Source organism: Pungitius pungitius, chromosome 15 (assembly GCF_949316345.1).
Source record: "Pungitius pungitius chromosome 15, fPunPun2.1, whole genome shotgun sequence".
Classification (NCBI taxonomy): domain Eukaryota; kingdom Metazoa; phylum Chordata; class Actinopteri; order Perciformes; family Gasterosteidae; genus Pungitius; species Pungitius pungitius.
Window position 1 is genome coordinate 1729826 of NC_084914.1, and position 24905 is coordinate 1754730.

Consider the following 24905-nt stretch of genomic DNA (forward strand, 5'->3'; position numbering starts at 1 on the left):
AGTGTTCTAAGTTCTGTTAACTCAAGATTATTAGTAGGGCTGAATAATAATGTTAAGTTTGAGAAACGTCTTACAGCGAGTTGACACGTTATCCTTTAGTTGAGTTTACTCTAAAAAGCTTCGCAGCTGGTTGCTTAAATATTTTAAGTATTCTCCACTTCTTTTTTTAGCGTGCATCTGAACGTCAGGTCACATGATCTGATCGTCCCGTCATGTTGTAACAGACTGACATGTTCTGTCAGCGAGGTTAACATTACTTTTACTCTTGAAGTCGTACTTTTATACTTTTACTGAAGTAAACAGTTTGGGTTCAGAACCACAGGTCCTTTGTCCTTTGTCCTGCTCCAGATGTTGAAGGTCAGGTTGCCCAGGTGCTTGGTGCATGTTGAGTGATAATTTCTCTATAGTGAGTTTTTTCAGTAGTACTTTGACCGCAGTATTCCCTCAGGTACTTGTACTGTAGTACTCATGGACACACTACACACTCAAAGGACTCCAGTAGTAATCTTTTATTATTCAAATGTTAGGTCTGGGTTTACAGGCACGAGGGATCAAACACTCGGGTCCTCACAGGGCCGCCGCGTTGCCGTGACAACAGAATAAAAACAACAGAGACGGCGTCCTGCAGGAACAAAGACGTCTCAGACAACACGGTTAGGATACAAACAACGGTTACATTATTACTTAAAATACTGTTCATACATCTGTGTGTGTGTGTGTGTGCAACGTCCTGCAGAGCGATTGTCATGGAGGGAAAAGAACAGTCCCGTCGTCCCGGTAACCTCTCCTCTGATGTCATCGATCACCTGATGTTAACTCGACACTCGCGTTAAGGCACAAAAGAGACCAACTGTCACCACGAGCCTCGTACACAAGCTAGCGTAGCACAACGTAGCACAAGCTAGCACAACGTAGCACAAGATAGCACATCGTAGCACAAGATAGCAAAACGTAGCACAAGATAGCACAACGTAGCACAAGCTAGCACAATGTAGCACAACGTAGCACAAGCTAGCACAACGTAGCACACGTTATCGTAGATACTCGTTAATATATATTTTACCTGGTCTCCGTTGATTGATCGCGATCAAAGCTTTTGACGCGTCGGAGTTTTATTTCTTAAAAGAAAAATTATTTTAACCATATATTTACACAAATAACAAAAAGAAAAAAAAACTCACTCTGTGTCACGATAAAAAAAACATTCACACAAAAATATAACATTTGAAATAATTATTAGCACCAGTGTATCAGATCAAAACTCTCGCTACGCAAATGTACAAAGTTGCATAGCGTGGGATTTTAGCCCGGGATGAAGAGCGGGAACGAACAGCGCCGCCTCGAGGCGGCGCCGCCAGTTCGTCCGCTCTGCGCGTTTGTATTTTGTCCCCAAATGATCCAGATCCTGCACACGCAGCTTAATACCAAGAGCCCGGACGATAAGGACTTTAAACCCGAGACAGAGACCCGAACGTCAAGGTTCTCGGATCGGGAACCAGATCCAACTTCAACTTCAGATCCAAGTCCTTTGGGAACAAGATACAGATTCCACATCTTTCCTGGACTCCAGAGGCTTCCGAGGTGGGCGTGGCTTAGCTCAGCGACACATCCCATTGGAGGAGAGAATACTGTTGAGGAGGATTCCTTCACTGTGTGGTTTCTTGATTCAAACATTTCGATTTAAACATTTCATAAAAGAAGACGAAAAAGAAAAGAAGGAGCACGGGCGTGTCCCTGGGCATGATGGGTAATTGGGGCGGACACGTCCGGTTGGTGAAGACAAGGCGGTGCAGTCGCGTTGGGTCTGTGGTTCTGGTTCTCTTCCAGCTCTCCTTTAGTTTGTGCTTCCGCGACCAGCAAAAAAACAAAAAAAACAGCTGCTTCTCTTCCGATAAAAATAAAAAAGACGTGAAATCTGAGGACAAAACAAAGCGTGTTTAAAAACCGTTTTGGTAAAAGTCGGCGTGTTTGCCGGAGTGTTGGGCGTGGGGGGGGCGTGGGGAGTGATGGAGGGGGCGGAGCTAAGGCCGCTCCAGGATGGGCGTGTTGAAGCAGCCGTCGGGCAGCGTGTTCTTGATGTCGTTGAGGTTCAGGATGTCGGCGCGGATCTCTCGGATCTGCCGGTCGTAGTCGTCGATCAGAACCTCCTGACTCCTCGCCACCTCGTTCAGCTCCGTCAGCTTCCTGTCCAGCTCGCTGTCGCCCATCTTCCCCTTGGCCCGCTTCAGGGACTCGTCGATCTGGTTCAGCTTGCTCAGGTCCACCTTGTCGATGTTTCCTGGGGGGGTGGGGGGGGGTGTTTATGAAGAGGTTCTAAAGCAGAAGATCCGTTGGAGGTCCTGCGGTCTGTGACTCACCCAGCTGGTCCAGCAGGACGGTGATGGTGCTCAGCACCGTCTTCACGGCGCTCTTGGCCTTACGGGCGTTGTCCTCGGCCTCCTTGGCGTTGTCGGACGCCTGGGGGAGGGGGGAGGAGGGGGGAGGAGGGGAGGGGGTTAGGCAAACAGTGATGGACACACGCGGCGTGACTCTCCCCGACCCCGCGTCCACGTTCCTACCATTCCCGCCATCATCATGTCCTGGTCGGCCTCCGCCTTCTTCCTGGCCAGCTCCTGCTCGGCGGCGTCCAGCTGGACCATCACGTCCCCCACGTCTGCGTCCAACTTGCTGGTGTCCTGGAAGGCCTTCTCCGCGTCCTCCTTGGTCTTGGCCGAGCCCTGAGGAGCACACGGCGTGAGTCACGTCCGTCGCCAGTCGCGCCCGTCGCCAGTCGCGCCCGCTCAGGGACCCCGCCGTCATACCTTCTGCACGGTGGCGGCGATCCTCTCCGCCTCCTCCGCCTTGCTCTTTGCATCTCGGGCGTCGGCGGCCGCGTTGCCGAGAGCTGCCTCCGCCTGCCGCGTCTTCTCATTGGCTGCCGCGATGGTGGCGTTGATGGCGGGGATCTTCTTCAGGGCCTCCTCGGCCGCCGTCTTGTTGTCGTTGACCCGCTTGTCGAAGTCTTGAGGAGCAAAGAGGAAGTTGATTCAGCGAGTGACAGACAGACAGACGACAGTCAGGAGGACAGGGGGACAGACAGGGGGACACCTCTGAGGTCCTCCAGGATATTCTCGGCCTCTCTGAAGGTGGACTGTCCTTTCTTCGCCGCTTCCTCAGCCAGAGCTTTGGCGGCGTCGGCTCGGGCCAGAAGCTGGTCTGCAGTCTATGGGACAGGAAACAGGAAGTGACACTTCTTCTCTCTCTGGGGACAACACACGTATGCATGTTAGCCTAGCTTAGCATCGTACCTGCTGCTCGCTCCTCCCTTTTTCCAGCAGCTTGCGCACTTCCTGCTCCTTCCCCCTCAGGTCGTCTCTCAGGTCGTTGTACTCCTTCTCCGTCTTGTCGATGAGCTTGTCCAGGTCCGACGCCTCCTTCTTGATCTTACCCGCTTCATCCTGAGAAGACATGGTGTCATATGTTACACATATATGTAGACCACATATCATATGTATATAACATATATATTACAGTCTCTATGGACTACGTCATGTATCACCTCTAGAGCTTTGGTGTCAAACGAGGGGACGCTGGTCAGGTTGGCAAAGATCTTCAGGGCTTTGTCCCCGGCGTCCTGGGCCTCGGCCTGGACCTTGTTGGCCTGCTTCTCCAGGTTCTTGGCCAGCTCCTTGGCCTCGTTGTACCTGGAGCGGTGGAGTACTTGTGAGTACACGCAGTATTCACACAGGTATCGGGCGTATTTGGGTCTCAGCCGGGACGTACTTCTTGTTGAGCTCGTCCACCTCCTGACTCGTCCTGCTCTCTCCTTCCAGAGTCCTCAGCAGCAGGTTGTGCGCTTTGGTCGACGTGTCGTTGGCGTCTCTGGCGATCTTCTCGATCTGGTCGGCGTCCATCTTGTGCCTAAGAAGAGCCCGGCCACGCTTAGTCTACTGTGTTCTTTGGTTTATCATTACACAGTAGAACCCCCCCCCCCCCCCCCCCCCCGCCCCCCTCGGCCCCCCCCCCCTCACTTGTCGGCCAGCGTCCTGGCCTCCTCGGCCAGCAGCGTCATGTTGTTCGGGTCCCCCGTGCCGCTCGGCGGTTTGATGTCCTGTGGACAGACAGACAGCGCCGTCAGCCAAGCGCCGCCTCGGCCGCTCCGACGGCGGTTGCTGCGGCAACGGTCGCGACTCACCACTTTGCCGAGCGCGTCCCGGGCCTTGTCCAGCTCCTGGCGGGCTCGCTCGATCAGGCCCTCGGCCTCCCGGACGCGGTGGCGTGCGCGGTCCGCCTGCGTCCCCGTGTCGTCCACCGTGCCGCGGATGTTCTGCAGCCGGTTCCACTGCGTCGTCAGCGTGTTGTTGATGCCGCTCAGGCGGTCCAGCAGGCCGCGGTCCACGTCTGGCAGGGCACAAGGGTCAAGGGTCGAAGGTCAGTGGGGTCACGCGCCCTCAGCTGGATTCAAAAGCTTTGAGTTATGGGAGATTATATATATATATATATATATATTTATAGTACAGTATTTTATTTAATTGATAAATTCCTGCCGCTGTCTGAGGTGCTGAAGTAGCCGACATGTTTGTAGTTCCATAAGGAACTACATACCAGGTGACTGTGTGTGTGTGTGTGTGTGTGTGTGTGTGTGTGTGTGTGTGTGTGTGTGTGTATATGTGTGTGTGTGTGTGCGTGGGAGGACCTTTGCTGGCCTCAGCCTCCTTCAGAAGCTCCATGATGGACCTCTCTGCCTCCTTCAGCCGGTCCTCGAAGGCCTCGTCGCTGACCGAGCCGTCCCCTGAGCCCAGGTTGTCGATGAGGGTCTGCAGGTCCTGGAGCTTCTGCCTCTGCTGGTTCACCTGGACGCAGGTGAGTGGACTTCATGTAGTCTAACGGGCCTCTGTGCAATGTGTGACATGACGACGTTCATCTCCGTGTCCCTCACCTTGTCCCTGACCAGGCCGTAGCAGGAGGGACACTGCTGGCAGCCCGGCGCCGAGCGGTTGTAGAAGTAGTTCTCCTCACACATGTCGCAGCGAGCGCCCACGAAGCCGGGCCGGCACCCACAGCGCCCGTCCTCCTCGCACTGACCGGACCGGGAGCCCTCGGGGTCGCAGTCGCAGGCTGTGGGTCACATGGGGGGGGGGGTTAGAACACACACACACGCTCACACACACACACACACACACACACACACACTCACGTTTGCATCCCGACGAGCTGAAGCCGAAGAAGTTGACCTCGCAGCGCTGGCAGAGCCGACCCGAGACGCCGGGCTGGCACTCGCACTGCCCCGAGGTGATGTCACACTGCCCGCTGGTGGAGCCAATAGGGTCGCAGTTGCACCTGCGTGGGCGAGAGGGAGGGGTCCGTTAGAGCGGGGGAGAAGGCGCTGCCGTGGCGGCGCGGTGGCGGCGGCGGCGGCGAGGAGAGCTGACCGTTCACAGCCGGCGGCGCTCTGCAGGTTGAAGAAGCCGGGCTGACAGACGCCGCAGTCCCTCTGCGCCACGTTGGGGAGACACTCACACTGACCGGTGACCTGAGAGCAGTTCGTCTGTCCCCCAACGGTACCGGACGGAGAGCAGGAGCAGGCTGGGGACGGGGACAAGACGAGAGGGACACGATGTGAGGGACAAGATGTCATGGACCATGGAGTTCTTATGAAGCTCCTCTTCCTCCTCCAGCAGAACGAGGAGCAGAGCATGAATCCTGGATCCTTTCAGATCAGGTGACCCAGGAAGCCTCTGGTGGTCTTCCCCCCCCCCCCCTTACGTTTGCACTTGTCTGCGGCGTTAGCGGCCAGGGCGTTGCCGTAGTAACCCTCCTTGCAGCGGTCGCAGAAGAAGCCGGCGGTGCTGTGGATGCACTTCAGGCACTCGCCGGTCTCGCGGTCGCAGTTGCCGACGGCGTTGGGGTCGATGTTGTCGCTGCACTTGCAGGCGCGGCAGGCTCGGACCGGCCCGCCGCCCCCCAGGGGGTCTCCGAAGAACCCGTCGTCGCAGAGCTCGCAGCGCTTCCCTGCAGACGGGGGACCGGTTACCGCGGCGACGATGGAAGGTACAGGTTCCGTGTGTGCATGCACAGTGTGTGTGTACCTGTGGTTCCTGCGGGGCAATTGGTGCAGACCACCTCCCGGGTCTTGGGGACCACAGCGCAGGTGGCCCCGGCGGGACAGGGACACGGCTCACAGTCTCCAGACGACCCGCCGGTGGCGTCGCCATAGAAACCGTCTTTGCAGCGCTCACAGCTGAGGCCGGCTGTGTTGTCACGACAGTCGCACGCCCCTGGACACAGAGAGAGAGAGAGAGACGCTGTCAGACTCAGTGTGGAACCAGTGTACCACCAGTACCACCAGTACCACCAGTACCACCAGTCGTACCCGTGTCGGGGTCGCAGGCCTCGCTGTGTCCGTTACAGTTGCACGGCTCACACGGGCTGAAAGCTCCCAGCTCCTGTCGAGCGCGTCGGTATCCCAGGGTGCACTGCTCACAGTGTTGCCCCTGGTAACCCTGAGGACAGGTGCAGCGCTCAACCCAGCGGGCCGGTACACCTGGGGCCCGCCTGGCCGTTACCAAGGAGACGTCGTCAAGGTAACCGGCACCTGTGGAGACGGAGTGTTTAGTCGGGTGCGCTCGTTGTGGTCGTGCGGTCATGTGGTCATGTGGTCGTGCGGCGTACTCCTCTCGCTGTAGGTCCCACGGATCTTGATGGCGGTCAGGTTGTGGAGGAGCTTCTGGAAGTCGGGGGAGCTGATGGTCGGCCTCCAGGGATAGTCTGTGGTGTCGTGAAGCCTGAGCACAACACACACATTGTGACACATACGTCAAAAGGTCACTGTCAGTATACACAGCGACCAATGGGAGAGGGCAGGCCGCATCTTACACTCTAGCCCCGCCCCCAAATCCTCTCAACCCTGAACCTGACCAAATGTAAAAACCAGTCTCACCTGAAGACGTATGTCTGCATGTTCTCGTTGGGGTAGGCGTTGCCCTGGGCGATGAGGGGCACCGCCACCCGGAGGCCGGCCCCCTCCAGCACCAGGTCCTCCGCCGACAGGCGGGTGTCCCGCCGGTCCACCCGGAAGCTCAGACTCAGGTTCTGTCCGTAACTGAGCATCTGGTTCCCCAGAAACTTCTCTGTGAGGCACAAGAAGGAGCCCAGCTGGACGTGTGAGGACGTCTCATGCTGATGTGGAAACATCTGCAACTACTTTTAATGTTGTGTTCACATTCTCAGGTTCCTGGAAGGGCCAAACTTACTTTTAAAGTGTGTGTGTGTGTGTGTGTGTGTGTGTACCTGGGGCAACAAAGTACATGGGAAAGTAGTCCTCTGAGATGAGGGACACTTCCTGTCCACTAGGAGACCACTGGACGGAGACACTGGAACCATCGCGCTGCTGTCCGGTCCACTGCTCATCATCTGACACACACACACACACACAAGTTACAGCGCCTGCACGTCGCCGTGGTTACGCCGGGAGGAGGCGGGCCTACCCCTGGGGAAGGAGGAGCTGACGGCGTGCACGCTGAAGCCCTCGGCGCTGTCACACACAGACGAGTGCTGGAAGCAGAAGCAGGGGGTGCAGCCCTGAGGGTTGGTGGGATCCAGGTTGAAGAAACCCAGTTTACACCTGCAGTGGGGGAGACAGGGGAGGGAGGGGGGTGAGAGGGGTGAGGGGGGGTTATAATACACGTGGCAATATGCAGAAGTATCTCAAGAAACAGACTCCTTAGCATCACTACTTTCATTTTAACATCTGTGAAGCTGACTGCTAGACACTGGCATCAACCCCCCCTCATGTGTTCACATCCTGTGTGTGTGTGTGTTACCTGTCGCAGGTGAAGCCCTCCACGTGCTCTTTGCAGCGACACTGTCCTGTGTTCACATCACACTCCTGAGTGCTGCCAGAGGGGGAACAGGAGCAAGGCCTGACAGAGAGAGAGAGAGGTGATCACATGACTATAACCACCGCCATGGTCATCACATGACCTCACAGTTCACCTGTTTAAATCCCTCCAGCAGAGGGCGCTCAAAGCCTTTTATACTTTCTGAATCTGCCAAGAACACGGAAGCTGCATTGATTGTAACGTAACAGTTTGAGTAACTTGTACTACGTTTGCAATGGTGTAAATATTTACACTCTTTCATATAGACTACTATAGTGCAGTAGATGTACTACTGCATGTTGCCATGGAAACATCAGTGGTCAGGGTGTTACCTGCAGCCGGCCTCGGTCAGGCTGTGGAACCCCGGCTGGCAGCGGTCACACTTCTCTCCGGTGACTCCGGGTTTACACGCACACACTCCTCTGTCGTCACACTGAGGAGACTCCGAGCCTGCGAGCACACACACACACACACACACACACACGCACACACACACACACACACACACACAGAAACAAAGTAGAACTCACCTGAGAAACATTTCTAATGTAGCATGTTACAGGGGTTATATCATAATAACTGCAGAGCTAGCTGATTCCCCTTAATTCCATTCTTTGTGCTAAGCTAAGCTAACCGGTTATAAAAGCTATAACGGCCATTCCTTCGGCTCCATTCAAGTCCGCTTCCCTTGAACCCGTCATCAGACGCAGTCGCATGTCTCATGGTCTCCACGACGCCGTTAGACCCTGAACTCACCGACGGAGTTGCAGCCGCAGGGCCGGCAGCGGCTCCCCCCGGCCTCCCGGTGGTAGTGGTCCAGGCAGCGCTCGCAGTTGGGCCCGTCCGTGTTGTCGGCGCAGTTGATGCAGTGACCTCCGTGACCCGTGGCCCGGTACAGCTCGCCGTCAAAGTAGCACTCGGAGCTCTTCCCGTTACAGTCGCAGGCTGAGCGGGGGGGGGGGGGGGGGTACAGATGTATCAGGTGACTCACTTATTCTAGTACTTCATTCAAGCAGTTGTACTAGTACCCTACCATAGTAGTACTGTAGTATTACTAAAGCAGGGTGTTGGCAGTTGTACTAATATGTGAGACAGAGTCCAGACCAACACTCCCCGAAGCCTGTTAGTCACACATCTGTGATATGAATGCATAGCCGTCAGGAAACTACAGCTCCCACAATCCCCCAGGGGCCGGCACGAGCACATCATGTGACCGGTTCAGAGGCTACGCCCCACCAGCAGCTGCTTTATGATTGTGGGAATGTTTGAGAGATGAGCTTCTGTGTTCGGCTCGCTGCTCTCAAAGCACTAGTTTCTGTAGTAAAGCAGTAGTTTCTGTAGTAAAGAAGTAGTTTCTGTAGTAAAGCAGTATTTTCTACAGTAAAGCAGTTGTTTCTGTAGTAAAGCAGTAGTTTCTACAGTAAAGCAGTAGTTTCTACAGTAAAGCAGTGGCTTCTACAGTTAAGCAGTAGTTTCTACAGTAAAGCAGTGGCTTCTACAGTAAAGCAGTAGTTTCTGTAGTAAAGCAGTAGTTTCTACAGTAAAGCAGTAGTTTCTGCAGTAAAGCAGTAGTTTCTACAGTAAAGCAGTGGCTTCTACAGTAAAGCAGTAGTGTCTGCAGTAAAGCAGTAGTTTCTGTAGTAAAGCAGTAGTTTCTACAGTAAAGCAGTAGTTTCTGTAGTAAAGCAGTAGTTTCTGCAGTAAAGCAGTAGTTCTGCAGTAAAGCAGTAGTTTCTACAGTAAAGCAGTAGTTTCTACAGTAAAGCAGTGGCTTCTACAGTAAAGCAGTAGTTTCTGTAGTAAAGAAGTAGTTTCTACAGTAAAGCAGTAGTTTCTGTAGTAAAGAAGTAGTTTCTACAGTAAAGCAGTAATTTCTGCAGTAAAGCAGTAGTTTCTGCAGTAAAGCAGTAATTTCTGCAGTAAAGCAGTAGTTTCTGCAGTAAAGCAGTAGTTCTGCAGTAAAGCAGTAGTTTCTGCAGTAAAACAGTAGTGTCTGCAGTAAAGCAGTAGTTTCTACAGTAAAGCAGTAGTGTCTGCAGTAAAGCAGTTGTTTCTACAGTAAAGCAGTAGTGTCTGCAGTAAAGCAGTAGTTTCTACAGTAAAGCAGTAGTGTCTGCAGTAAAGCAGTAGTTTCTACAGTAAAGCAGTAGTGTCTGCAGTAAAGCAGTGGCGTCTGCAGTGAACTCACGCAGACAGTCGTTGGGGTTGTCGGCGGTGGCTCTCCTCCAGGGCCGGTCGTTGTAGAAAGCTTTGCAGACGTTGCAGTCGTCTCCGTCCGTGTTGTGTTTGCAGTTACACACCAGCCGTCCTCCGCTGTTCTTTAAGCACTCGCTGGCGTGGCCGTTACACTTACACCTGGCGGCACAGACACACACTGCTGCTACCTCTGCACAACATACACTCAAACACATCTTTATACCTCAGCTAAACTCGTTATGAAAATGACAGCTTTCCATATTTCTCTAAAAACTGAGATTATATATCGGAAACTTTCCACCTGACAACTTGCAGCCTCTCAGATTTGGGTGTCGTGATTCCGTTATTAGTTTTTTCCACTGCTCGGGTGAAGGTTTTTTTTAGGAGGGGGGGGGGGGGGGGACTCACAACACGACAGGACTTGATCAGCTGCCACTTTTAGTTTTAATCTCAAAGGTTTCCAGGCAGAGAGCGATGGAAAAACTGACAACGAGAGGAACGACTGAAGTATAAGACCAGATGTAAAGACTAAAGAAGATATATATCTATATATACATATATATGTCCTAGTATATGTTTGCATACATATACACATCCACAAGTACAGTTTTGACCTCTGTTCTGATTGGTCCTGTTGGAGCTGACGGCGTAAAGGTTGGACCCTCCCTTTTCCTCCGCCCCATCCCGGTTCCCCTGTAATCCGGCCCTGCCGGCTAGGAATGCCAGGAATGCAGGCTGTGTAATGGAAGTCTGCTCCACATTTCAAACAGATTATGGCCCGTTCCACACACACACGTAATGCCTGTCCAAACCCTCTTTTTTCCTCTTTTAGACGTGCAGGACAAAGGAGACCACACAGTGACACATTGAGACCAGGACCCTCAAGTCCTTTGTCCGAGCAGGTTTCACGAAGCTCAGGCTGCTGAAACTTGTTCAAACCAGATGGAATCTCCTCGCCGTGGCGCTCTGACTACAAGCACGAAGGATCAGAACAAGCACGGAAGTGGCCCGTCTCCGGTCTTACCTCCCCCCCACGGCGAAGTCGGAGATGGCGTAGTAGTAGGACTTGAGGACCTTGGGGTCGTTGAAAACCTCGTCTCCGAACGTGTTGAGTCGGTTGAGGGTCACCCGGATGTCGGTGGCTGTCACCCAGTCCTGCAAAAGACACAACATGGACCAACGTTAGAGACGATGGGGACATCGAGGCTGCGAGTGGAGCTTCAGTTGGAGGAAACCCGAGATACAGGAGCCAGCTGGTGAGGGTCCACAGTAGAAGCTGTGGTTGTGCAGGCCTGATGGTGGCGCTAGAGGAGACGTTCCCATCAGCCCCAGTGATGTGTGGGAACATTCAGGCCGTGAGAAACACCGACTCGGACTGTGACATTGTTAAGCAAAATGGAATGTATCTTCTTGGCGTTATGATACGAGAGCCAGATGGAGAGGATCGCTGAAGGAGGGGGAGGTGGGGGGGGGGGGGGTCCGGTGTGCGCACCTGTTACTCAACATCCTGTGTGTGTGGACACCAGTGAAGGCCACAGATAGCTTTGTCCCACTATCAGCAGGAAGCGGATCACAGCAGCTGCTGGAGGACAAACAGAGGCACAGACCCCTCCCCTCAGGAACATCTGGGAGGAGCTCTCCACCAATAGATGACTTCAGACCTTTAACCCTCCTCTCACAGAGCAATCTGTCCTCGGCCGTGTTAACGTATGCCTGCTTGAGACAGGAAGTCAGGAGCTCTGGTGAAGCTCCGTGAGAGCCTGCAGCTGCAGCTCTTCAGACCGTCGGCCCTCAGGAACATCTGCTTCACATCCATCATGGGAGTCAGGGATCTCCTCTGGGGACCACGAGCGTCCAGCTGACTCACAGTACTCGTACTATGTGTTCCTTCTGAAGAGACTCATTCACACCACATGAATGAGAGAATAAGATTGAAGTACAAATGATTATAGTACTGCTCTTTAGTACTATTTCAAGGTACTAGAACTATACTTTCTACTCCTGCACTTCATGTCAGTGGTACATATTGTACTCAAACATCAAATATAACAGGTAGTATAATCAAGACTAGACTTGTATACTCTGTGCATTCAGTCTGGTATGTGCAGGTACTTGTACTGCAGTAGTATTAGTAGTGGTGGGTCTCGAAGCTCGAAGCTCCAGAACAACACGGCGATGTGATGCTGCTCACCCCCCCCGGCGCTACTGTGTAGCCTGTGGTTAGCATGGAGGTTATTTCCCACTGGGGGGCTCAGAGATGACAGACAGCAGCAGTGTCACAGCGACCGTCCGACGCCTCCTAAAAGCGGCCTCGGTATAAATAGCTCGGTGCCGACAGGTCAAATAAGGAGGTTCACAGCATGTGCTCTCATCTGGTGATGGGCTCTGCTGGGGGGGGGGGGGGCTCTGCTGGGGGGGCGACCCCTCAGATACAATTGATCTGCTGAATTTTGTCTTCAGGCGAGGAGGGAGGAATGAAGACGAGAGTCCTTCCAGTTATGAAGCAACAGGCTGCGAGGACACACGGAAACACAAACACACACGAGGGGGGGGCGGGGGGGGGGTCCAGCTGCTGGTCTGGGGAGGCAGTGGGAAACCCGGGGGAGTTGCCTAGCAACTTAAAAAAGAGAACACAAACTTGGCAGCATTAAAACCTGAAACCTGACCTACAGAACGGCCTTCTGGGTAATGATAACAAAGGATATACATGTTCCAGATGAGGAAGAGCGGTCATGCGATTAAATATTAATCAAATATTAAGCTCCTCGCATTAGCGTGCTAATTCAACCATGCTAACATGTAGCACTGCTGACGGAGAAAGCGCCCAACACCTCTTCACTCAATGCACTTTTGGATCAATATTCATTTAGCAGCTTCCTGTCAGAGCGTCGATAAGAAATGCACCCGGTCGCCATGACAACACTCGTAAGTTCAAGTTTTAAACGTTGCCATCTCATTTTTTTGCAACTTCGCCGTAGTTAGTCCCTTTGTTTCGGATTCTACTCGAGGAACACCTTGAACCTTTCTGTCATAGCCATAGATGCTAATCGCCATTAGCATTTCTCCATTAACATCATTAAAATGAGCTTTGTACATTGTAGCAATTGTTCTTGTAATGGCTCATAGACCTCTATGGGAGCAGAGGAGTCGCCCCCTGCTGGTCACTACACAGAAGTAGAGTCATTTCCTCATAGACGTCTATGGGAGCAGAGGAGTCGCCCCCTGCTGGTCACTACACAGAAGTAGAGTCATTTCCTCATAGACGTCTATGGGAGCAGAGGAGTCGCCCCCTGCTGGTCACTACACAGAAGTAGAGTCATTTCCTCATAGACGTCTATGGGAGCAGAGGAGTCGCCCCCTGCTGGTCACCACACAGAAGTAGAGTCATTTCCTCATAGACGTCTATGGGAGCAGAGGAGTCGCCCCCTGCTGGTCACTACACAGAAGTAGAGTCATTTCCTCATAGACGTCTATGGGAGCAGAGGAGTCGCCCCCTGCTGGTCACTACACAGAAGTAGAGTCATTTCCTCATAGACGTCTATGGGAGCAGAGGAGTCGCCCCTTGCTGGTCACTCACCTGGAGGACGGGGCTGTTGTCGAAGTTGTAGGCGCTGGGCCGTCCCTCCAGCGTGGAGAAGGCCACGTTGCCCCCGGTGAGCGGCGAGATGTCGCTGAACTCGTCGGTGCAGAGCGCCTGCTGCTCGTCCTCTCCGGTGCGGATGAAGCCGCGGCCGGCCTTCTGGTAGGTCTTCACACAGGAGCCGCTGTAGTACTGGTAGGGCACCCAGGGGCCCGACTCGCTGGTCCGCTTGTAGATGGCGAAGCTCTCCGGGCGGCTGGTGTGGAACTTGAGCCGCACGTAGGTGATGTCGAAGGATTTACCTGCAGGAGCAGGAGGACATTGGTGCTCAATGATGATGGTCTTCAGCTCCATTAGAGGACTTCAGGACGAGTATCAGAGACAAACACGGTTACATCATGTATGCAAGAAGAAAATATGTTATCCCCCCCCCCCTCCCCCTAAACTAACGACTCAAGCTTCCCCCTCATACCACGGTCGAGTCCCAGCAGGCCGCAAACGCCATGTTTGGGAGTGGGGGGGGGGGGGGGGGGGGTCTGTTTGCTGAGCCAAAAGAATCCGCTCCGTAAACAACCAGGTGACGAGGGAGGGTGGAGGGGGGGGGGGCACAGGGGGCCCTGTGTCCACAGCAAATAAAGGTGAAGCAGCTGATAGGACGCTCAACAAAAGGCTGCAGTTTACCACAGGAAACACACACACAGTGTGAGTGTGTGTGTGTGTGTGTGTGTGTGTGTGTGTGTGTGTGTGTGTGCGAGGATCTTCCCAGGTGGAGGTTACTACGTTCCATGTTGGCTGCAGGTGGAGACTGACTGGGAGGACTGGGAGGACTGGGACACTCACTGGGGACTCTGGTTCACTTTCACTAAACAAATCAGCAGTTCTTCTAATGTCTTCTTTGATTAGTGGTTAATAAACTGGACTCTTTGGTAAAAACACATTATGTTAAAGAACAGGAGGCTTCAACAAGCTGTGGGACGTAACCATGACGACGTGCTTAATAACAGTGAGAGGAGGACTTTGATCTTCAGGAGGAGGATCTGAAGTTCACAACAAAGGATCTGAAGTTCAGAGCAGAGGGGCATTCTGGGAGTTTTATTCATCGCCTGAGAGGAGGACAGGAAATCACACCTCCACATGCGAGGGGGGGGGGGTCTGGACCGAGCCCAGGTGGCTGCTAGGACAAAAGGGACCAGCGGACATCAGGAGGACACAATGCTGGGGGGGTAGTGGGGGACTCCTCAGGACGTCCTCCTGTTGAGGCTCTGATTGGTGGGTTAGACGTCTGCTGCCATGCTTCTAAATACACGCTCCTAGCTGGGGGGCCCGGGGGGGGGGGCTCTTAAGTGTCGGTGCTCGTTGGCGTGAAGCCGGGAGGAATTCTGTCTCTTCTTTCAGAACAATCGGCGTATTGATGAGGGGAAGAATTTCACAAACAAAGAGCGCGCTGTACGCGTTGATGTCTTTATGTCCCGGTTGCGTCATGGCGACGGGGACATAAAGACCGGCTGACTCCAGTACCGGCCCACCGGCTCCAACCAGACCCTTCAGACCCCACCATGACTCTGATCCCGCCACAATCAGAGCTCAAGCTTTTATTTTGAAGCAACAGAGAGAGAAAAGGAACAAACCAAAGGAGACAGATCTTTGACACGTGAAAGTCATGTGAAGCTCCAGGAGGCCGAGTCTCCCACAGGAGCAGCACTAAGGGGGGGTGGGGGGGGGAATTCAGGTCTGGACATGAAAAGGGCCTCCAGGCACTCAGGGGTAGGAGCTTTTCTTTCTTGGGATGGGGGGGGGGGGGCACAGTGACGGCAGGAATGAACCGGCTGGAATGTGTTTCCGCTGGACAGAGAGACAAATAGAGACCAGCATTGGGACAGAGAGACAGATAGAGACCAGCATAGGGACAGAGAGACAGATAGAGACCAGCATAGGGACAGAGAGACAAATAGAGACCAGCATAGGGACAGAGACAGACATAGAGACCAAATAGAGACCAGCATAGGGACAGAGAGACAAATAGAGACCAGCATTGGGACAGAGAGACAAATAGAGACCAAATAGAGACCAGCATAGGGACAGAAAGACAAATAGAGACCAGCATTGGGACAGAGAGACAAATAGAGACCAGCATAGGGACAGAGAGACAAATAGAGACCAGCATAGGGACAGAGAGACAAATAGAGACCAGCATTGGGACAGGGAGACAGATAGAGACCAAATAGAGACCAACATAGGGACAGAGAGACAAATAGAGACCAGCATAGGGACAGAGACAGACATAGAGACCAGCATAGGGACAGAGACAGACATAGAGACCAGCATAGGGACAGAGACAGGGATCAGACATAGAGACAGTCAGAAAGCTGCTTTTATCCTGCCCGGATATGGAAGACAACTGAGTGGAGCCAGCTGTCAATGGGAGGAAGGGGGAGGAGCTTCTCAAGTGTCCTTAAGCATCATCATGGCCTCTGACCCCCCCACACAAAGTAAGGAGGTTCGATACGTCGACATACCCTCCCCCAACCCCAAAATATATAAACACAAAATATATTAAAAAGTGATACCATAGGTTCATTTTCACTGTTTTACTTTTACTGTGTGTGTGTGTGTGTCTGTGTGTGTGTGTGTGTGTGTGTGTGTGTGTGTTGTAGCAGTTTGCTCCTTAGAGGGAGAAGACATCTTAACGTAAAACCGTAAACCCAAGACTCAATCTGAGTGTAAATCACGTCCTCCCACTCCTCCCAGTTCCCCCCACTCCTCCCAGTGGAACCACTTGATCCCAGAACCTCATGTATCTGTCTGACTTATTATTTATTTCTCGCAGTGCATTCCAGTGAATACTCTTGCAGCGGAGCCTCAGGGTCAGAGATGGGAGGAAGAGGGGGGAGGAGGAGGGGGAGGGGGGGGAGGAGGGGGAGTGTAGGAGGCGTGACAGTGGTGGTGGTGGTGTGGGGGGGGGGGGGGTTGTAGCACGGTGCAATTAAATCTTCTCCCATGACCTCATCGCATTCTTCTCCCTGGAGGAAGGAACAATGGCCGCTCTGACTTTAGGGTCCGTGGGCCCGGCCCAGCGGCTCGGAGAGGACCGAGTACAGCGGCGGGTCAAAGGTCAGCACGCTCGCTAATCCGATTATTATGACCTCAGGTGAACTCGTTACTCAAGCAAACACACAGGAAAGCAGTTCATTCAACGAAAACAGGAAAATTCAAATAGAGAAACGCTGAAGCTCTGACGCTTTGAAGTTCTAAAGTTCTAATGCTTTGAAGCTCTGAAGCTCTGAAGTTCTAACGCTTTGAAGCTCTGAAGCTCTGAAGCTCTGAAGTTCTAACGCTTTGTAGCTCTGAAGCTTTGAAGCTCTGAAGCTCTAAAGTACTGACGTTTTGAAATTCTAACACACTGAAGCTCTGACACTGAAGCTCTGAAGCTTTGAAGCGCTGAAGCTCTGAAGCTCTGAAGCTTTGAAGCTCTGAAGCTCTGAAGCTTTGAAGCGCTGAAGCTCTGACACTCTGAAGTTCGTACGTTTTGAAATTCTGACGCTCTGAAGCGAGATGCTTCCTTAAAGTAGCGGACTCATTCTGGGGAAGAGTCCTGAGGTGACCCCAAACGTTTGGAACCACAGTGCAGCCATGTTGAGCCTGGTGCCTACACACCTCCACACGGTGAGCAGGTGCCGGGGGTCAGAGGTCAACCAGCAGCAGTCTCAGAGATAAAGACCCTCAGAGGCATCAGAGGGAGGAATGTGAGGAACGCCAGCATGAACATGAAACAGTGTACTGGTGAGACACTCTGATCTACTCTGACCTTTGACCCAAATATCAAGATATGCTCCGATGGCCACCAGACTGTCACAGTGCCTCACAGTGTGGAGACACATATGTACCATTGAGGTGACAAACCTTCTAGTTTCATAGTTTTCTCTCATCTCAGCTGTTCAGCTTCATCAGAACTACGTTCATCAACCAGATGAACAAGTGAAGTTACACATTAAACCTGTTAATGTGTCACCTGATCCGATGGAGAGGAACGCACCCAACCATGAAGGAGCGCTGGGCCCTCTGGATATCACTGTGTACACGTGAGACAACTTATCTCTGCGATACATCTGGAATGTAGAGTGATGTTTGGTAAACAGAGCCGGGAGCTCTGATTGGTTGAGAGGAGATCAAAGGGTTCTCAATAAAGGCCTTGAGATCTCAGAATGAGTTCAGTTTCTCCAGAGACTGAAGGATCAGATGTCTGATGCTAACGTTAGCTTAGCTTGTTTCTCGGAATTATCAAAATACAGATGTCTGATGCTAACGTTAGCTTAGCTTGTTTCTCTGAGTGATCGAGATACAGATGTCTGATGTTAACGTTAGCTTAGCTTGTTTCTCTGAGTGATCGAGATACAGATGTCTGATGCTAACGTTAGCTTAGCTTGTTTCTCTGAGTGATCAAGATAAAGATGTCTGGTGCTAACATTAGCTTAGCTTGTTTCTCTGAGTGATCAAGATAAAATGTCCGGTGCTAACATTAGCTTAGCTTGTTTCTCTGAGTGATCAATATAAAATGTCTGGTGCTAACGTTAGCTTAGATTTTTTCTCTGCGAGATCAAGATCTAGATGTCTGATGCTAACGTTAGCTTAGCTTGTTTCTCTGAGTGATCGAGATACAGATGTCTGATGCTAATGTTAGCTTAGCTTGTTTCTCTGAGTGATCAAGATAAAGATGTCTGGTGCTAACATTAGCTTAGCTTGTTTCTCTGAGTGATCAAGATAAAATGTCCGGTGCTAACATTAGCTTAGCTTGTTTCTCTGAGTGATCAAGATAAAGATGTCTGGTGCTAACATTAGCTTAGCTTGTTTCTCTGAGTGATCAAGATAAAATGTCCGGTGCTAACATTAGCTTAGCTTGTTTCTCTGAGTGATCAAGATAAAATGTCCAGTGGTAACATTAGCTTAGCTTGTTTCTCTGAGTGATCAAGATAAAATGTCCGGTGCTAACATTAGCTTAGCTTGTTTCTCTGAGTGATCAAGATAAAATGTCCGGTGCTAACATTAGCTTAGCTTGTTTCTCTGAGTGATCAAGATAAAATGTCTGGTGCTAACGTTAGCTTAGATTTTTTCTCTGCGAGATCAAGATCTAGATGTCTGATGCTAACGTTAGCTTAGCTTGTTTCTCTGAGATCTCCTGCCGTCATATTGTGGAGGCCCAACAACCTTCTCCATCCGTCCATCCCCCATGTCGGTCAATCCCCCCCCCCCCCCCCTCTCAAAGCAGTTAACCTGACTGGGGCACTGAGACATGGTGCGTGGTGGATTTCAAATTAAAGTGCGAGGGGGAGGACAGACAGGGTGGGACTGAAAGGGGGGCGGGGGGGCAATGAGAGCTACATACCATAATGTATTCATCCATTCACTCACTAACAACCCACCTAATTTGACTCAAGTCATACATGTGAATCTAGAGGATGAAAAAAGGAGAGACTTTACTGACCACGAACACCAAGAGCCCCCCTAACCCCCCCCCCTAACACACACACACACACACACACACACACACAATAGGTTTAAAGGCAGAAGCCACCAAAGAAGAAGCCGCCCCACCCAGAGAGATGTCACCACACTGAGACGTCAGGAACAAACAAGCTGCCCCCATTAAAACACACACACACACCCACACACAAAGACACACACACACACACACACACACACCCACACAAAGACACACACCAAGTGGCACAAAAATAAGAAGGTTCAAATGTTAAATTATCTTCTGAAGTTATTCACTGAGAAGCAGAAGAGCATCATAGATATGCATTGATTTATTGAGGTCATTAAGACGTGTGATGTCATCAGTCGGTAGGAGACTTCCTGTCTGCCGGAGACACAAACACACCTGGACCCAACAATAGGCCTGAAACAAAGGAACCCAAACACCTCCTGAAAGGTAGGAGAGTAGATCTCAGATTAGGATCCGAGGCTCCGCCCCTTTAAGCCCCTTTAAGAGACCAGAGGACGAGGGTCGAGTCTCAGCGTGCCCACCTCTAGGTCGGCAACAGGAGAGGCCTTCAGAATAAAAGACCACCCCCGCTGAAGGAGACCTTCACAATAAAAGACGTGTGGGGTTAAATTCTAGAGAACTTTTTAGTTATTAATGACTCTCCTCATAATACAGAATTGAACACATCGTAGTCTTCTACATTGCAGACTCATGAAATAAAACAGGAAAACGTTGTATGTAGTAAATCCCATTAGAAGGTAAAGTACCGTGTTCCTATAGAGCTCCGGTGGAAAAGATGAGCAAAGACCATCAAATCATAAATAAGTAAATCCGTCCACACGTCTGCTTGCTAATTACGGGCTGTGCTTTAAAGACACTCACTCTTCACTCCGGGGGGGGGGGGGGGGGGACAAGGCTAAAATTACCCTGCATGCATCTGCTTGTCCCTGTAATGTGTCTCCGCTCACTCAGACTCCATCTATAATAATAGAGCCCCCCCCCCCTCCCTCCTGGGCCTTGAATCACTTCCTGAGCAAAACAAATCACAGAGTCTCACCAGGACCCCCCCCCACCCCCCCGAGTTCCAGTCCACTATTCCCACAGAGGCCCCTCCTCCTTCCCACAGGACAGGAAACGCTTGGTCAGCTAAAGCTAAAAGGTCAAAGGTCCACACAGCCAGTCAGCTTTGTCATCTATATATAGTAGTCCATAAGGGGGGGGGGGGTCGAAGAAGACAATTTGAAGAAGACTTTTTAACACTCTGACGTGATCCGTGTCGTTCTCACTCTCCCCCCAAAGCACACACAGGTCCACAGGCCCACTTTTTTAGTAAGTGCAAGATCTAGTTTTTCTAGGACTTTAAACATGTACCTGAATGCATCACGTGGAGGAGCTCATTGAGCCTCATGATGACGTCTCTTATGAGACACTGGTTTAGTGCTGCAGTGGGAAGTATGAACAGAAACCAGTCCGTCCATTATGGATTAAATGCTCTACTTCCTCTGTCCATTTGTCCCTCATTTGTCTCACTGTCCCTTTCTCTCGCTTTCTTAGTCTCACTTGTCTTTTTCTCAAACGTCGCTCTCTTTCTTTTCTTCTTACGTATTATTTGTAATTTGCTGCTTCCTCTCTCGTCTGTCTGCAGTATTGAAACAATGTCATCGTCCCGCCTGGAATGCAGAGACTTGATTGGTTGAGTGGTGTCACGTGGGATGGTTTAACTCGAATGCTATTGGTCGGTGCTTTAAGCCACTATCGTAAAGACGAGTAAAGCTGCGCAGTAGTGCGCTGACACGTTAAAATCAGGACCTCTGACCTACAGGATAGTGTAGTTTATAGTCCAGTACACATTAGAGTATAGTGTAGTTTACAGTACACATTAGAGTATAGTGTAGTTTATAGTCCAGTACACATTGGAGTATAGTGTAGTTTACAGTACACATTAGAGTATAGTGTAGTTTATAGTCCAGTACACATTAGAGATAGTGTAGTTTACAGTACACATTAGAGTATAGTGTAGTTTATAGTCCAGTACACATTAGAGTATAGTGTAGTTTACAGTACACATTAGAGTATAGTGTAGTTTATAGTCCAGTACACATTGGAGTATAGTGTAGTTTACAGTACACATTAGAGTATAGTGTAGTTTATAGTCCAGTACACATTAGAGTATAGTGTAGTTTACAGTACACATTAGAGTATAGTGTAGTTTATAGTCCAGTACACATTAGAGTATAGTGTAGTTTACAGTACACATTAGAGTATAGTGTAGTTTATAGTCCAGTACACATTGGAGTATAGTGTAGTTTACAGTACACATTAGAGTATAGTGTAGTTTAGAGTATAGTGTAGTTTAGAGTATAGTGTAGTTTACAGTACACATTAGAGTATAGTGTAGTTTATAGTCCAGTACACATTGGAGTATAGTGTAGTTTACAGTACACATTAGAGTATAGTGTAGTTTATAGTCCAGTACACATTGGAGTATAGTGTAGTTTACAGTACACATTAGAGTATAGTGTAGTTTAGTGTGCAGTATAGTACGGGGTATACTAGCCTCTAAGCCTCTAAGGCCTGGTCTGATCTGGCGCCCTAATGTGGAAGAGGTCCTTGAACGCACCGTCTACCAGGTTGAGACTTCCTGTCTGAACACACGGCGCCATCATGTTGACGAGATCACATCTTTGTTTAGTCGCTCTCATCTTTAATCGGCCTCTTTCCTTAAAGTACACACAGGGCGCGTTCAAGGACCCTCAGACTCCTCGCCTTCAAGGTCGGGGATCAGATAGTGTTCTTCTGACACTTCACCCAGCTGAATTCTTGAGAGATCAAAGAAATACAAACAGAGCTTGGTGGTGCATTCATTGACTATCTGACTTCAGAGTGTTGGCTGCAAAGTTCTCAGATAAAACTTCCCGTCCTCCCTCGTTGTGAAGAAAGCCCTCAAACGCCCCGCCACACACAAGATGGCGTGCTGCGTTCACTGCCTGAGGCCCGGGATGTCCCGTGGAGAGGAGCTACGTCTGGTGGTTGGATCCAGATGTTTAAAAACCATAAGAAATGGTATAAAACTATTTTATCATGTTTCTTTTTTTGTTAACGACTGAGAGAAGAAAATGATTGAAATATTTACCACTTTCTACTTGAAATGACTTTCAATGTGACAACAGAAGCAATAACTTGTTTAAATAGAATCCAACTGTAATCTACTTATCGGCAGTTTACAACATTTAAAAACAGTAATTACTGCTTTGTGAGACAAAGCCGACTGATGGTCTTCATCATCATCATCATCATCATCATCTTCAATCCATAAGACAAAACGGATGTTGAAAACTCATCTTTTTTTTACCAACAAAAGGAACAAAGTTTCTCCTCAGGTGAATAAAATGAACAGGAACTCTGAACTGGCATCCGCAGTGACCCTGAACACGCCGCAGGCTTCTGATTGGCTGGTGGTGACAGGTGGTGACAGAATCTTCTCAGAAGCTGAGGGGCCCTGAACGCCTCATGGCTGACATCTTTGTTCAAATAAAAAAAAGTGAGTCTCAGTGAGGACTTCAGAGGACGGGACGTCTCTGTATGAAGGACGTTCAGGTCCTCAGACCTTCATCAGGTCAGTGAGAAGGGATCTTCTGTCCACTAATCAAGAATCAATAAAGGAATATTGATCAATACTCTGCCATAAAGCAAAAAGTTGTGACACGTGTGTCTCAGAGAGACTGAAGCCGATATGAGAATTTTCAAATAAAACATTTGATCAATTCATTGTTTTGTGTTTCTTTCACAAACTTAAAGCAAGTTCATATGAAAGCAGGAAGACACACACAAACACACACACACACACACACAAACACACACACACACACTAGGTATTTTAATGCCAGGACCAAGATGAGTTTGTGTCCCATTTTAGGACCTGGATGAGAATCATTGAAACAGCTGCTGAGTGGACTAATAACTTGTCATTTACCCTCAAAGACACCGGAGAGCAGCTGTCCTCAGAGGAAGACCCCCCCCCCCCTGTGGTGCGTTTGCGGGACACCAGGCCTCTAACTCCCCACCTCCAAACAAACAGAGGAGGAACTTCTACTGGTGCTGCTGGGAGAGGGTCAGCCCCCCCCCTCAGACACAACCCTCCCCCTCACTGAAGACCACGTCCCAAAGTGGAAGTTACATCACTGGTCTCTCTATCCAGAGCCTCACGTCTCTGTTATTCTCACACAACAACAACAACAACAACAACAACCACCGCAGTTCACCTTTGCACCGAGTTCAGTAACTTTCAGGTCCCGTCTCCGGAGGACACTTCACCAATAGGAGGCTCCCCCTGCGGCACGCGGCCCTGCCTACGTCACTCGTCCCATTCGAACGCGGTGACGCGCTCTCCGGTTCGGTTCGGCTCACAGCTGCGTCAGGGACCGGGTCCACCGGGTGGACGCGCTTCGGATCGATGTGCCGAATGAAAGAGGACTGTGTCTAAAGTTATATAACTCCCCCCGGGGGGGGGGGGGGGGTCTCTTACCGAGGTGCAGCGTCAGGTTGATGGAGTTGGGGTACTGGATCCCCGCCAGCATGGTCTGGCTCTGCCACCAGGTGGTGTCCTGCTGGTTGTTGTAGTCCGTCAGGTACGCGGCGCTGTGGTGGAACCGGGGGTCCCGCGCGTTGCAGATGTGGCACGACTTGGTGACCCCGGTGGCGCCGGTCTGCACGCAGTACTCCTCCGGGGGGGCGCCGCAGGTGTTGGTCGCCACCACCGTGACGTTGAAGGCGGCGTTCACGAACTCGGGCATGCAGCGCTGTGCGCGCCGCTGCTCGTCCGCGCACTCGTCCATGGCGGCGCGGACGAGCCCGGCCAGCCAGCAGCAGGCCACCAGGGCCCGGGCCAAGCTGCGCATGTTGGGGGCAGGCGGCTCCTTGAGGAACCGGGAGGAGGGCCGGGAGGAGAGCCGGGAGGAGAGCCGGGAGGGGAACCGGGAGGAGAAAGAAGAGAGCTTCTCCCCAACTTCTGTCCCGAAGAACGAAGTCTCCGGTAAGTATCCGGTCACCGACGGAGCCCGAGCAGAAGCGCTGAAGAACACGCAGCGACGGGTGGCGTTTCTGTCCCGACTGCTGCTGGAGGAAGTGTGTGTGTGTGTGTGTCCGTGTGTGTCCGTGTGTGTGTGAGAGAGAGAGAGAGAGAGAGAGTCTTTGTGAGTCCGCCTCCACGAGAACTCCAAACTCCACCAGGAGGCCAACTCCACCCAGTGCGCTACTGCGCACGCGCGAGGCTCACGGGACAGGCCGGCCTCAGCGACACTTCAGAGAGATCTTCAATTAAAGGTTAATGGAGCCGATCAATCAATCAATCGACGCCTCGTGACTGACCACTGTCTGAAAACGGGATTCATTTATTCATTAACGACAAGACGCTATTTAACAGAAGTTACGTCATATTCATATTTATTAATAAACTATTCAGCCAACACAACAACAACAACGACCCTAAAAAACATTAGAAATAACACAACAATCCAAGTACACTTCAATTAACAAATAATGTTTGGGATAATGACAGTTCAAGTAATAATAATAGTAAAAGCAATAATAAAATATTAGATGTAAATGGAACAATATTACAAGTAACACAATTACTGGTAACAATGGAATAATAATAGTAATAACACATAATATAATGTCAATCAAATAATAATAAGATTACAGCGATTCATAATATTAATACTTTTCATAATAATATCAGAACTAATACTAACACTGATAATTGTGATAATAGTTTTATTAGTAA

At 50.9% G+C, this 24905-nt stretch overlaps 1 protein-coding gene across 1 annotated transcript; it reads right to left on the minus strand.

The window, feature by feature from the left end:
- Positions 1-494: 494 nt before the first annotated feature.
- On the minus strand, positions 495-24372 carry lamc1 (laminin, gamma 1). The gene is made up of 28 exons (XM_037457888.2): positions 23646-24372; positions 13633-13937; positions 11080-11210; positions 10048-10214; positions 8616-8804; positions 8192-8309; positions 7803-7901; positions 7467-7603; positions 7270-7392; positions 6920-7109; positions 6652-6764; positions 6353-6574; positions 6069-6257; positions 5746-5991; positions 5412-5565; positions 5177-5319; positions 4919-5097; positions 4676-4832; positions 4175-4380; positions 4011-4090; positions 3763-3900; positions 3539-3683; positions 3288-3437; positions 3088-3202; positions 2802-3001; positions 2559-2717; positions 2358-2457; positions 495-2278 (listed from the first exon to the last, which is right to left on the minus strand). Exons 1-28 carry the CDS (start codon positions 24016-24018, stop codon positions 2022-2024), a joined length of 4785 nt encoding a protein of 1594 aa, XP_037313785.2. The 5' UTR covers positions 24019-24372; the 3' UTR covers positions 495-2021.
- Positions 24373-24905: the final 533 nt, after the last annotated feature.